The sequence below is a fragment of the Podarcis tiliguerta genome, assembly GCF_965153285.1.
Source record: "Podarcis tiliguerta genome assembly, chromosome: 5".
Lineage (NCBI taxonomy): Eukaryota > Metazoa > Chordata > Lepidosauria > Squamata > Lacertidae > Podarcis > Podarcis tiliguerta.
Genome location: NC_139538.1, coordinates 91468435 through 91483204, shown reverse-complemented (window position 1 = coordinate 91483204; position 14770 = coordinate 91468435). Strand labels below are relative to the sequence as shown.

Genomic DNA, 14770 nt, shown 5'->3' with positions numbered 1-14770 from the left:
TCACTCTGTTCAGTCCATTAAAAGATGCAAACGCAGCACAGTGAAACCAACCGGTTGTAATGTAAAGCTGTTTGAAAGTGTGCTATATTATCATTGCCTGGAGACAGATGGAACTTGCCTTTTAGACTTCAGGATAAATAGACCTATATGTTTACTTGGATCACTTGTCCTGCTTTAATAAACTCATCAAGTATTTCCTCCCTCTTTTTTTTAAAAAAGTGCACCTTTTTCTTTTCTTCAGAAATCATAGTAATAGTAATTTAGGGCATGATTTATGAAGAGTTTTAAAAAATGCTAAAACATACATTTCAGAAAAAACAAAAACCCAGAAATGTTTTTATTAGGCATTTTAACAATAAACATTCTAAACGAAACCAAAAGACTGTTTCTTTATGCAGTTACAGCAGCCAGAATCTTAATAGCGAAATATTGGAAGAATGAATCAACACCAACAAGAGTGGAATGGCAATTAAAATTATGAGAGTACTTGGAACTTGCTAAAATGACGGAGTTAATAAGAAGCAAATCGGTAGATAAGGTTGAAAAATAGTGGGAATGTTTTAGTAACTATTTGACAAAACACGGTTCCAATAATAACACTTGGCTGTGTCTAGCATAGATTTCACAAATAGAATTTTTTTTTTCCACCCCAAGGTGAGGATAAACAATTAAATACAGATTAAAAATAGGACTAAGTTGAATTGAAACCGCAAAGAGTTAGACGGAAGTCAACAAAACAATAAACTGATAGGGGATTCAATCCAACACGAAGGATTTTGTGTACAAAATACCCTAGTATTGGTTTGAATTGGTTGAATATTGATTATTGATCGATAGGAATTTTTAATTTTAACACTTTTCTGGTTGTTTTTCTTTTCAATGTTATTATAAGTATATATTTCTATCTATGTACATATCTTAGATTTCTAAACAATTTTACTATGTATATTGTAACATTCATCTTAGTCTAAGAATATCTACTGTAAGGTTGACTTATCTTTCTCTTTTTTATGTTTTTCCACTTTTCTTTTGTGAAAATTTTGGAAATTAAAACTTTTTTTAAAAAGTAATAGTAATTTAACTAAATCATAGCAGCTTCTACTTAACACAGAATATACAAGTTAAAATATACTTCTGTTCCCATACTGTATAACACTGCAACAGCCGTATTATGAACCAACATAGAGACATAGTGTTTGCAGGAAAGAAGCAAAACAAACTTCCACAAATGGTTACCTTCGGCTGCACTCTGCGGTTCCTCCTCATTGGTAAACAACAGACGTTGAAGACACTGAGATCACAAAAGTTTGGGGCACGTCTTTCACACCCCATAATGACAGAGCTCCATGATTTAGGCCTGTCTCCATTAAAATGTTCACTCTGAAAAGTGAAATCCAACACCACTCTTTTTCTAATTCCAAAAATGTCACAGCAAGATGGAATCTATGAATAATATTAGTCAAGTGTTCTATTTTTAAAAAACAAAACAAAACAAAACATCAATCTTTAGCAGATTGATATTTTAATGTTTCTCTCCCAACGTGAGCTCAGTAAACATGAAGGAAATTGTGAATATTAGCATATTCTGTATGCAGGTGTGTCGAGGAAATCTCAACAGGAGCACATTTGTCAGTGAGAATGGATGAATGAATCTTTATTTGCGTCAGCCATCGCTAAGATGTCACTGAGATTCATTTCTACAAAAATGTTTCCTGAGAACCAATATGTATAATTTCTTCTCTCGTTATTAAAATAAATATTATTCTGTTTCAAAAATAACAAGCACCACAGGCCAACTCGGCCTCTACAGAAAAATTATAGGATTATAGGTAAAAGGTAAAGGTACCCCTGCCCGTATGGGCCAGTCTTGACAGACTCTAGGGTTGTGCGCTCATCTCACTTAAGAGGCCGGGGGCCAGCGCTGTCCGCAGACACTTCCGGGTCACGTGGCCAGCATGACAAGCTGCATCTGGCGAGCCAGCGCAGCACATGGAACGCCGTTTACCTTCCCGCTGGTAAGCGGTCCCTATTTATCTACTTGCACCCGGGGGTGCTTTCGAACTGCTAGGTTGGCAGGCGCTGGGACCGAACGACGGGAGCGCACCCCGCCGCGGAGATTCGAACCGCCGACCATGCGATCGGCAAGTCCTAGGCGCTGAGGTTTTACCCACAGCGCCACCCGCGTCCCTATAGGATTATAACAGAAACATATATGTGCCTTTTTATAACTTTTGCGGCTTTATTTGTGTGTGTTTTTTAAAGCAGACCTCATTGAAAGTTTCTATGAAACTTTCTCATTTTGCTATTTTAAAAATGTTTATGACATCAGGAACATAAAAAAATTCACATACGCCAATTATACTGCTGCAGAACTGGGGAAAATTGAGGATGAGAAAGCAAAAGACAAAAGAAAATTTAGAAAGTGTCAAAGGGCAAGGATCATCCCACATGAGACAAAGATGAAGAGGAACATTATCGGAACATAAAAACAAGTTTGGTTTCAATTTTGTCATGAATATCCCAACATCCCGAATATTTCAATGAATTTCCACAGCTATTTATTCAGTTATTTTAAAGTTGAACTGTTTTGCAAGGGCACTGTCACAAACTGGCTGGATGCAGAATGGTAGAAGGAACTTGCTGGGGAACCCCCAATGGAAGAAGACTCAGAGCCAGGGGGTTGGTGGTGGGATGGTGATGGGAAGTCAGAAGGAGAAGAGGGAGGAGGTGGTGTCAGAAGCTGAAGAGGAAACAGGGTTTAGTCAGCTGGGAGAGTCATCTTCTTCTTTGGTGGTCACTCACAGCCAACAATGAGTCCGTAAGTGACTGTGAAGGCCAGTTCTGGATCCACATGTCCTTCCACAGCGGGGACATTGGTTTCTGGGGGGGAATTGATCACGGTGTGGATTTGCCAAGCGTGCCTTCCTCTTAGCACATTTCTCCCTTGCGTTCTGAGTTCATGTGTCTTCAAAGTCCATGACACCTCTGGTAAAGGCTATTCTCCAATTTGAGCGCTCGCAGGCCAGTGTTTCCCAATTGTTGGTGTTTATCCTACATTTTTAAAGATTTACCTTGAGACAGTCTTTAAACCTCTTTTGTTGACCACCAGCATTATGCTTTCCATTTTTAAGTTCGGAATAGAGTAGTTGCTTTGGAAGACAATAATCAGGCACCCGCACAACATGACCAGTCCAATGAAGTCGACGTTGAAGAATTATCGCGTCAGCACTGGTGATCTTTGCTTCTTCCAGTACACTGGCATTAGTTCACCTATCTTCCCAAGTGATGTGAAAAAAATTTCGGAGACACGGTTGATGGAAACTTTTGAGGAGTTGAAGATGACGTTTATAAGTGGTCCATGTTTCACAAGCATACAGTAAGGTTGGTAGTACAATAGCTTTGTAAACAAGCATTTTGGTTTCCCTGAGAATGTCCCAGTCCTCAAACACTCTGCACTTGAACCAGGAGAAAGCTGAACTTTCAGAGCTCAGGAATTGCTGGATTTCGGCATCAATGTCGGCCCTTGTGGAAAGATAACTGCCCAGGTAGGAGAAGTGATTGACATTTTCCAAAGTCACAGAGAGCAGTCCAGAATCAGAGGCAAAAGTAGAGGGGGGCTAAAAGGCAGAAATAATGCAGGCTGGTGAGGAAGCCAGGTTGTCTCCCCCTCCTGCTGTGAACAGCTTCACACACACACCCCGGTCTCCCAGGACCAGAAGAGATATGAAGAAGACAGACAAGGTGACAAAGTCCCAGATTGCTTAGGAAGGACCTGGGGAAGGAGGAGACTTCAGGAACTGTGGCAAAATTCAGATTTGTCAAACAAGCCTGAGTATTTGCCACACAGCACCATGCAATTAAAAATAGAAATTTACACCTCAGACAAAAGCAGCCACCCCAAAAATTCTAATGTAAGGTTTGAAGATTAGAGTTTTGAGGTCCTATGTGGAATATCAATTTGCAGAGACAATTTAGATTAATAATAATAATTTTATTATTTATATGCTGCCCAACTGACCGGATCTCCCCAGGCACTCCAAATATTAAAAACACAATAAAACAGCAAACATTAAAAACTTACATTGACATTTCCTTGACGTCTGATGGGAGGACATTTCCACAGGGTGGGCCCCACTAGTGAGAAGGCCCTCTGCCTGGTTTCATCTTATTATTTAGGCTTCATATTTTAATCACACATTTTAAAAACATTTAACCTGCGCTTTACGAAAAGGCACCCACACAGAAAAGGGATTAACAGGGCAGTCTGGTCTTGAAAGTCTAGGGGGAAGTACTGAAGAGATCTGGTGTGAAACCAAGGGAGCTTTAAGACAGAGATTGTAAGTGGGTCCTGGAATAGCAAGAAGTGACCATCCGTCTGTCTCATGAATGACACATAATTTACAAAGGAGAGGTATAATTTGCCGCATGTGTTCTTCTGCTCTGCAGGTATTTTCTATTACAGTGGTGCCCCGCAAGACGAATGCCTCGCAAGACGGAAAACCCGCTAGATGAAAGGGTTTTCCGTTTTTCGATGTGCTTCGCAGGACGAATTTCCCTATGGGCTTGCTTCGCAAGACGAAAATGTCTTGCGAGTCTTGAGATTTTTTTTCGCTCCCCACCCCCTTTTTCTAAGCCCCTAAACCGCTAATAGCCTTTTAGCAGCTAAGCCGCTAAGCCTTTAATAGCTGCTAATAGCCGCTAAACCGCTAATAGCGCTAATCCGCTAAGCCGCTAATAGGGTTGCTTCGCAAGACGAAAAAACCGCTAGACGAAGAGACTCACGGAACGAATTAATTTTGTCTTGCGAGGCACCACTGTAGTTGCTTGTGCTGCTATGCTTAAATAAAGTGATTTGTGAACTTCTAGAACAAGAAAGTGTGGTTTGATTGCGTCTGCTGTGATAGCTTTCCGAAGGGCAATGGTGTCCACTCTTCAAAAAACAGCTTCTGCACTACGGTAATGTTGACCGGTTCCTAGGCAGCTTATCATTGAGAAGCACCTTCGATGTGACAGTCACCACTGGTGTGTTGACTTTGGGAACAGCTGGAAGATATGTCCTTAGGTAGATGGTGGAACTTACTGCAGAAGATGTGAGTAGCTTTTTGAAAGTTTATGCCATCCTTTGCATAGCCGCTTGTGGAAGCATGCCAGAAACACAGGTGTTGTGGAAGGAGGTGTTGCTGAATAAAGTAGATGCTATCTTTGCCAGCTGGATGCTGACTGTAGCTTCTTACTTTGCCAGCCAGATTAATCCAGCCAGAGATTTTCCACTACCCAGCAAGAAGCCTGGGAAGGGCTGCCCCAGAGTAGTTCTTCCATGACCTCCTACTCCCCTGAACGCTCCTCTTCCTTTCTGGGATCCAAGCACAGCTGGAACTGAGGAAAAGTTACAAAGGTATTGGATCTTCCCCAGATTTTTCCTTTTTCCTGAGCATGTTCATCAGGATCCCTGCCTTATGAGGAGGATTTTGTGGGTTTTCAGGGTTCCTCTGTTTTCTCGGCAAGTTAAAGGTACACGGGACAGTTCTGTTGGACGATGCAAGCTCTGTGCTCACAGCATGTTACAGAGGCCTGGAATTTCTTGGGTTTACTGCTGGTTGTCCCATGATGTGTCTGTTTCTGGAACTTGACTTAGAAAGGCTACAAGACTGCTGAGTTCTAACCGCCTGTTCTGTGCCTACAGGGTGAGCAGTTTTCGGGCAACTCCTGCTCCCCCTCCTAGAACAGCCTTCTGTTAGGGGATCTGAATGAGAAAAAGTCCAGATATCAGGTGGAAATACTAGAAGGTAATTCCAAACTCTTATCCAAAATGGGATACTAAGGATGAAGAAATAAAGGAAGTCATGGTCAAATGGGCTATAGATTTGGGATATAACCTAGAATATGACAGGTGGGTGAAACTTTGGAACAAGGACATGAAATTCACAGCATGTGTTGGACTCCGAGAAAATATGGAAAAAATGATGTACAGATGGTACATTACCCCTGTAAAATTGGGGAAAATGTATAAGACCGGAGACAAAACATGCTGGAAATGCAAAACCATGTGGTGGACCTGTGAAGAAGTGAAAAGGTTTTGGGGACTCATTTATGATGAATTAAAAAAAAATTGAAATATACCTTCCCCCCAAAACCCGAAGCCTTCCTCCTGGGAATGGTCGGAGAGGAGATCAAGAAAGAAGACAAAACAATCTTCCAATATGCAACGGTAGCCGCCAGGATTTTGCTAGCGCAAAATTGGAAAACCCCTAATATCCCAACTGTCAGAGAATGGCAAATCAAACTATTCGAGCATATAGAATACGCAAAGATGACACAAAAAATCAGGCATCAAAAAGGTGTAAAATTTAATAAAGATTGGAATAAATTTATAACATACATAGAAGCAAATTTAGGAAATATTAAAATCACAGTAGGTGTAACATAAAACCTGCGATGTACAGATGTTATAAAACGACACTGCAGAAAGGTATGGTGGTTCCATAGTCCAAAACCGAGATGGAGGGAAGTCAATCAATGTTATATTATGAATCAATGTTGGTTTGTTTTGCGTTTGTTTTTTCTTTGTATGTGTTGTTCTGTTTGCTTTTTCTCGGTTTGTACGTTTTTGTTCTTTTACTCTTTATGTTCTTGTTTTAAAAAGAACTCAATAAAAAGAAATTTTAAAAAAGAAAGAAAACTGCTCGTAGAAAACGTAGAAAAGGAACAAGAAAAGTGGTTTGAGGCTATGTTGAGATGACTGTTCTGTGGAAGCAGGCAGAAATTTTATGTCAGTCAGAGCATAATGGAACTCCACTGCGTTGGGGCACCATGCAATCCAGACTGGAATATAGAATTTGTGCAAATGCTTTGTTTTTCAAGAGACAGAAAATAAAACAAATCCCAATTCCGCTATATAAACTGAAAGTGAATTCTGCTTCCATCTCTACTGTCTAAGACCAATTACAGTTCTAGCCATGTTCTTCATAATGTCAGGGATGTTGTGGGAACCCAAAGGGGAAGGATGGTTCAAGTATGGAGCACTTCTGCACTCAAGGAAAGGTTAAAGTTTATTATGGTTGCATAGCCAAAGACACGTCCACAAATCGGATGTGAATGTGAACATGGGCTGCTGTTTCTGAACGTTTGTCCGCCTTGGTTCACACATAAGCACTTTCCATTTTATGCCTCCAAAATGTATCTAATTGTTTCCGATCCACACTAGTGGATGGTACTTGATGTGAAGCCTTTGTGCTGTATGTTTTTTCTTTCCCTCAATTAGTGCTTCCCCATCCTCAATGAATTCTGGAAGAAGAGTCTGGATTTGATATCCCGCTTTATCACTACCCGAAGGAGTCTCAAAGTGGCTAACATTCTCCTTTCCCTTCCTCCCCACAACAAACACTATGTGAGGTGAGTGAGGCTGAGAGACTTCAAAGAAGTGTGACTGGCCCAAGGTCACCCAGCAGCTGCATGTGGAGGAGCTGGGAATCGAACCCGGTTCGCCAGATTACGAGTCCACCGCTCTTAACCACTACACCACACTGGCTCTGGAAGCTTGAGGCCCCTTGTTGGCATGCACAGATATTTATTTATCTCTGCATATGCTCCTTGTTTTTCTCTCTAAAGAGTCTAGAAAAATATGTACAAAGTAAAGTTTAAAAAATGGTCATTTTTAAACAGCAAGTTCAACATAAAATGTGCATGTGTGTGTGTCAGAGAGCAAAGAATAGCCAGGCGTCAAGATATGTGTGGCACTGATTCACTCACAAAGGAGAGAGCAGAGAACCGACTGGGTGGAGGCAATCCAGCTGGATGCTTTCTGAAGTTCCCTCCTTCCCATTCTTACAGCTGTTTATTCCTAAGTACATTCCATTGAAGTGAAGCTTTACTATTTTTAAGCAAGGACTGTCTTTACCATTGCAGCCTAATCTTCTCCAGCCGACTGTTGACCTTCAAAGCTGTTGGGGGCATGGTGACAAACAGCAAGCACCACCAGAACCCACCTACCCAATTTTATGTTGAATTAACTTTGCTTCACAAATTTTCCTTGGGTGGAGTTTACTGTGGGAAAAGTGGGGGCTGCCAGTCGAATGAGGAGGATGCCATGTGGACCATACCAAAAATATTGAGACACAAGCAACTGCAAATCTGTGAAGAAGCAATCTAACTTAAAACACAGTGAATTAGGGTCTCTTCATACACATTCCCACCCACCCACAACTTCCTCAAGATGCAATCCCATGCTTCTGAGGAAAACATCAGCAGCTCTGTTGCAGGACCAGTCAAACCAGGTTCCCCCTCCACTGCAATCTGATCAACAGGTAGAGAGTGAAGTGCTAAAAATAAATTAAACCCTATGTATCTCACCTGCGGATGCCGGTCTTTATGATTTGTCAGCCCTAAGTTTCCTTTCTTGAATTTGTGTGTCAGGGATGTGTTTTCTTGGGGAATTAAATGAGGTACCTCCCGTTGTCTTTGGATCACGGCTTTGGGATCAGGTAGAGTCTGTAACAGCAAGCCAAGAAATTATGAGCAGCTTCCCATGGTGCACATTCTAAACCCTGAAAAGGTAACTTTGAACTTTTCCCGGTAAATGCTTTTGAATTATGGTGCTGGAGGAGACTCTTGAGAGTCCCATGGACTGCAAGAGGATCAAACCTATCCATTCTGAAGGAAATCAGCCCTGAGTGCTCACTGGAAGGACAGATCGTGAAGCTGAGGCTCCAAGACTTTGGCCACCTCATGAGAAGAGAAGACTCCCTGGAAAAGACCCTGATGCTGGGAAAGATGGAGGGCACAAGGAGAAGGGGACAACAGAGGACGAGATGGTTGGATAGTGTTCTCAAAGCTACCAGCATGAGTTTGACCAAACTGTGGGAGGCAGTGGAAGACAGGAGTGGCTGGTGGGCTCTGGTCCATGGGGTCACCAAGAGTCGGACATGACTAAAGGACTAAACAACAACAACAAGACATAAACAAGCCTTGGGGAAATGTGCCCATTTCAACAGTGGGAGAGAGAGTGAAGGAAGGAGACAGGGAAGGGGAACGGGTTTGGTAGTTATCTTCCCTGCCTCACACACATCTTATTAATGGCAGTATTCCCTCCTGCCAAGCGGCAGAACCGTGGGGAGTGGGAGAGAAGATGTGGCCGAGCCTGTTTTCCCCTGCTGCTCAGCTCTAAGGAGGGAAATGAATACAGGTGACCCTTGTTTTGCGGGGAACGGGGGCGGGTCCTGTTCTGGACCCCTGTTCACATCAGCAGAAGAGCACGTAAACCCACCCTACCCCACCCCTTTGGCATGATGGGGGCGTGTGGTCGATCACACATCATTCAGACAGTCCTAAAACAGGAGCTACCTGTACAGGAGTATGGGAAGAGAGCTCTTCATTGGCCGAGGGAAGGGAGCATAACTGCAGATCATACTTTTATCTTTCTCCAGTCATCCCCCCCTCCGCATTCTTAGCTGTTTGACCACTCAGGGGTCAGCAAACTATTCAGCAGGGGGCTGGTCCACTGTCCCTCAGACCTTGTGGGGGGGCAGACTATATTTGGGGGGGTGTGAATGAATTCCTATGCCCCACAAATAACCCAGAGATGCATTTTAGATAAAAGGACACAGTCTACTCCTGTAAAAACACCAGGCAGGCCCCACAAATAACCCAGAGATGCATTTAAAATAAAAGGACACATTCTACTCATGTAAAAACATGCTGATTCCTGGGCCGCCCACGGGCCAGATTTAAAAGGTGATTGGCCGGATCCGGCCCCTGGGCCTTAGTGTGCCTACCCATGGCTTAGTTCTATGAATAAATAGGTGGCAGTGATACGGACCCCTGAACCCCAAATCTATTCATACACACACCCTTACACGTCACCCCCACCTTTCTGTTCATACAACTGAACACACTACTAATCCATTCACTGGGTGTGATGCGTTTGAAAAGGAAGATATTGTCATGATTATTAATACACACATTTTCACCCGATGGGACTCAAGGAGGCTTACACATAAAAAACTAGAGCCACTAAAAACACAGAGAAATCAATCATTAAAAATAAACATTCACACACGAATGTATTTCAACTTGCCTTGAAATTTGCATTATTTGTAGCTATGAAGATGTGCAACTTACAGTTTAGCAAATGAATTGTTCATGTATGCAATGAATCATTATAATTATAAATTGACTGCTTACCAAAGGTAATTGGGCATAAGCTGCTTCACTTGATGCTTGATCTATCTTTGTTTTGCTTCCTGTGTGGCATATGTCTCCCTTAGGAGTCTTCCCTATTTAGAAAAATATAGGTTAGGAGTATTTCTACACAGGAGGCATATCTAAGTTTTACTGGGCCTGTCACTTAAAGATAAAACTCACTGTGCTCAATGAAACTTACTCCTAGGCAAGTATCCACAGGTTTGCAGACCATTGTAACTGCCAAAGCATTCCTTAAGCAGGAAGAGTCAAAACTTTGCAATCTTGAGAGATTTTATTCTCCAGATAGTGACCCAGGGGCCAGATGTGTATTGTTGTGAGTTTGGGGAGGGGGGTTCGGGATCTAGGGAGCGAGTGACCCAGGAGCTCAGCTGCAAGGCATCTAGATGGCAGGTTATCCCACACTAGGAACTTAGGTAAAGGCAAGCCCTAGGCTCTGTGGTTTAGACCACAGCACCACCTGCATCCCATACTAGGTGTTAAGTTGTGGGTGAACATATCAGACAACACAGCGATTCTTCAACAGCTCTTGTTTATTCACAGGCCAGAACGGAACTGAACTGAACTGAAGGGTTCAGCCAGCCTGCTTATACAGAGCTCCACTACAACGCAACAGTAACCATTTTCTGTAACTATCCAATCACTGAACGTCACTTTCAATCCCTTATTTGCATATGTGGACCTGAGTGAAAACTATCTACAGTATCCCCCTGCTGGCTCAGGGTGAGAACTTCAGTACCTAACACTAGGAACTTAGGTTGGGTTTTAAAAAAATAATTAAATAAAGATGGGAATCTATGCATTATGGTTTATGGCGGGGGGGGGGCAACTGCAGGTGAGACAGGCACCCATGGAAACAACTTAAGGCTGCAATTCTAAATCTTATTAACACAATCTAAGTACACTTACCTGGCAGGCAGTCATACTGAACTCACTGTATTGCACTGCTAGATAAAAGCTGCAGTTGCGTGGCAAGACCCCAAACCCGCTCCCGCCTTTGTTGGAATAAAGACACTTGACACCAGTATTTTATGTTAATAGGCTAAAAACCGGCGCAACTGTATTGGTTACAGAATGGCTTAGGCATTGGAACCGACTATATTCTGACTCTTGCCCGCCTGCAGGCATCTTGGAAGGGTTAACCACCAGTAAGATGCACATCAACTAGAAACTCCCCCAGGGTCACCACTAGGGGTCATGCCATGGCCCCAGCCCCCGCTTGGGGGACAGGATCACGCCCCCGGATTCCTTTAACGGAATACCCTTGAAATAGGAGGGGTAGGTGATGGCCTTGACCTCCCCTGCCCTCCAATCTAATACTCCAATGCCTAACCGCCACCCGAGCCAAACTGCATGAGCGAGAACCAGAAAAAAAGGGTCGAGTTCCCACCCGCGGGCTGCTAAATAGAGCATGCCACGCCCCCTGGCCGCCCGGATTGGTCGGTCTGGGGCGTGATGCGGAGAAGACTCCCTATGACGCGGGGGCTAGCCACACCCCGCGCACGGGGCGGGCTCGTGTCCAGCCCCACAACTCCATTTCCCTGGGAAAGGAAATGGCTTTATCTTCCATTTGGAAGACATCTGAAGGCAGCCCTGTTTAGGGAAGTTTTTAGTGTTTGAAGTTTTATTCTGTTTTTAATGTTCTGTTGGAAGCTGCCCACAGTGGCTGGGGAAACCCAGCCAGATGGGCGGGGTAGAAATATATGATGATGATGATGATGATGATGATGATGATGATGATTTCCTTATGAGGTGGTTTGTCTATCATCTCAGGTGTGTGGTCCATCTGGTAAGTTTTACTTAAAACTTCAAGTAACCATACAGCTCGTTTTGTTTACCCCAGCTTCTGCCTGCCCCACTTTCTTGATGCTACATAGATGCTGTTTGTTATGTACTGAAGTTCTCACCCTGGGCCAGCAGGGGGATACTGTAGATAGTTCAGGTCCACATATGCAAATAAGGGATCGAAAGTGGCGTTCAGTGATTGGATAGTTACAGAAAATGGTTACTGTTGCGTTGTAGTGCAGCTCTGTATAAGCAGGCTGGCTGAACCCTTCAGTTCAGTTCTGTTCTGGCCTGTGAATAAACAAGAGCTGTTTGAAGAATCGCTGTGTCGTCTGATATGTTCACCCACAACTTAACAGATGCCTCATAGACATATGAAGATTACACCAACCAGCTCTTCAATAAGATGCAAATTCTGGCCTCACTCTCACATGCATTGGTCTACTTCCCAGAGATCCAGCTGAATCCTATATGCTGTTTGTTGAGTTCTGCCAAGCGTGCAGTGAGCAGATTCACAGGAACCTTTGCAGTTTTTCTGATGTTTACCTAAGCTGTTTGACAAAAGCTCCTACGGAGGACAACTTTCATTTCAAAATAGAAGAGGCTTACAACCTAAGCTTTGCTTACCACAGGGATCGGGCTGCCCTGATCCAATTCTAATTTTTTCTCCATCTTGCTTTGAGCCGTGAACAACAGCACTCCGTTCCCTTTCCTGTAAGAAAGAACAGGGAGAGGGAATGTATAATGAAGCCAGAGATTTCCTGTGTGGTGTAGTGGTTAAGAGCGGTAGATCCGTAATCTGGTGAACCAGGTTCGCATCCCTGCTCCTCCACATGCAGCTGCTGGGTGACCTTGGGCCAGTCACACTTCTCTGAAGTCTCTCAGCCCCACTCACCTCACAGAGTGTTTGTTGTGGGGGAGGAAGGGAAAGGAGAATGTTAGCCGCTTTGAGACTCCTTCGGGTAGTGATAAAGTGGGATATCAAATCCAAACTCTTCTTCTTCTTCTATACGTGAATGTTCTCCAGTGGAAAAGTAACAAATTATCAGGCAAAAGCACTGGTGCAACAGAATTTATTTCGCTAATTAGCACAAGTAGATCCTATTCTAGCTCCAAATAGCCTGAGAGCAACATGTAGAATCATACGACTGGAAGGGACCTCAAAGGGACCTAAAGCCTAGCTCCCCGCCAGTGTAAGAAACCCACTGATATGTGGCCAGCCAGCCTCTGCTTAAAAGCTTGCAATGGAGGAGAGCCTTTCTGAGGCAGCCTGTTCTCCTTGTCAGCATCGCCCTTGAGCCAGTGCCACTAACTGGACTCATCCACTTCAGGCCCGACTGGGCTAGGCGAGCTGGGTAGCACTTCCAGAGACCACCTTCTGCACAGGAACAGGTCAAAGTGCTGTGGACTCACAGCTTAGAGTTGTGAGCACCGGATTCACTTCCACAAGTAGACAGTCGTCGCACAGCAGAGCATAGCAGAGTCTAGCAGAGCATAAACGACTCGGAGAGCAGCTCTGTAGAATATCTTCTTTATTCTATCTACAACTATTATACAACTATATAGAGAGCTAAATAGGTCTAAGCATAAAGAATGCTGAACCGCACTGAGTGCCTGCAGCTGCTCTTAGCAGCAACCTTATCTAAACACACAATCTCTCACACTCAGTCTCTCTCTCTCTGACACACTGACTGACTGACCGACCGACTCACTCACTGACTTATTGATGTGGTGCTGGAGCAGAATAAGTAGAGAGCAGAACACACCTCCTCCTCTCTGCAGAATCAGCAGACTCCTCAGGAGATTCTTGGATATGGGAGGGGTGAAATCTCCTCACTCCTGTCAAACCACTCACACGGCTAGGAAATTATTTCTAATGTTTAATTGACCTTTCGTCTTGTAACTTGAACCTGAGAAGTGGTGATTAACTCTTTCCACACACTTTAGGACCTAAGGAAAGAGCTGCGTTACCATAGTACAGTGGTACCTCGGGTTACATATGCTTCAGGTAACCCTGACTCCACTAATCCGGAAATATTACCTCGGATTAAGAACTTTGCTTCAGGATGAGAACAGAAATCGTGCTCCAGCGGTGCAGCAGCAGGAGGCCCCATTAGCTAAAGTGGTACTTCAGGTTAAGAACAGTTCCAGGTTAAGAACGGACCTCTGGAACGAATTAAGTTCTTAACCTGAGGTACCACCGTACTGGTCTTGGAAAGGCAGGGAGTCCTTGCCTCGTAGCCATGTGATGGTAAGTCTAATGAGATGCATTCTTTATTCTGTGAGTCGGGGTATTGGGATGCCCTGTCACCTGGAATTCCCCTTAGCACTTTTCCTGGCACCCTTGCAGCTCATGAGGCATAGCTGTCAACTTTCAGATTTGAAAATAAGGGATCAGCAGCCTCACTTGTCCCGGGGACAGTCTACCGGATATCTAACAATCCGGGATAGCAGCGGGAAATGGCGCTGAAATAAGGGAATTTCCCGCAAAAAAAGGGGAAGGTTGACAACTATGTCATGAGGACTAGAAAGATATTTTGAAAAAGGAGTAGGCAATTTTGGAAAAGGGGTAGGCAACCTAAGGCCCGTGGGCAGGATGCGACCCAATCGCCTTCTAAATCCAGCCCACGGACAGTCCGGGAATCAGTGTGTTTTTACATGAGTAGAATGTCTCCTTTTATTTAAAATGCATCTCTGGGTTATTTGTGGGGCATAGGAATTCGTTCATTTCCCCCCCACCAAAATATAGTCCAGCCCCCCACAAGGCCTGAGGGACAGTGGACCGGCC

The 14770-nt window shown here is 43.8% G+C and overlaps 1 protein-coding gene across 4 annotated transcripts in view; it reads right to left on the bottom strand.

Annotated features, from left to right (window-relative positions):
* The window catches only part of DYRK4 (dual specificity tyrosine phosphorylation regulated kinase 4), a 48440-nt gene that overhangs the window by 29493 nt on the left and 4177 nt on the right, over positions 1–14770 (bottom strand). For 2 of the 4 annotated variants that reach the window (XM_083440734.1, XM_083440735.1), the window contains exons 3-6: positions 12610–12694; positions 10180–10271; positions 8350–8487; positions 1237–1380 (exon numbers count right to left, since the gene is read on the bottom strand). In XM_083440734.1, coding sequence (XP_083296860.1) covers positions 1237–1380; positions 8350–8487; positions 10180–10271; positions 12610–12694 — 459 coding nt within the window. The remainder of the gene's footprint in view (positions 1–1236; positions 1381–8349; positions 8488–10179; positions 10272–12609; positions 12695–14770) is intronic. The other 2 variants (XM_083440736.1, XM_083440737.1) reach the window with 1 other exon arrangement.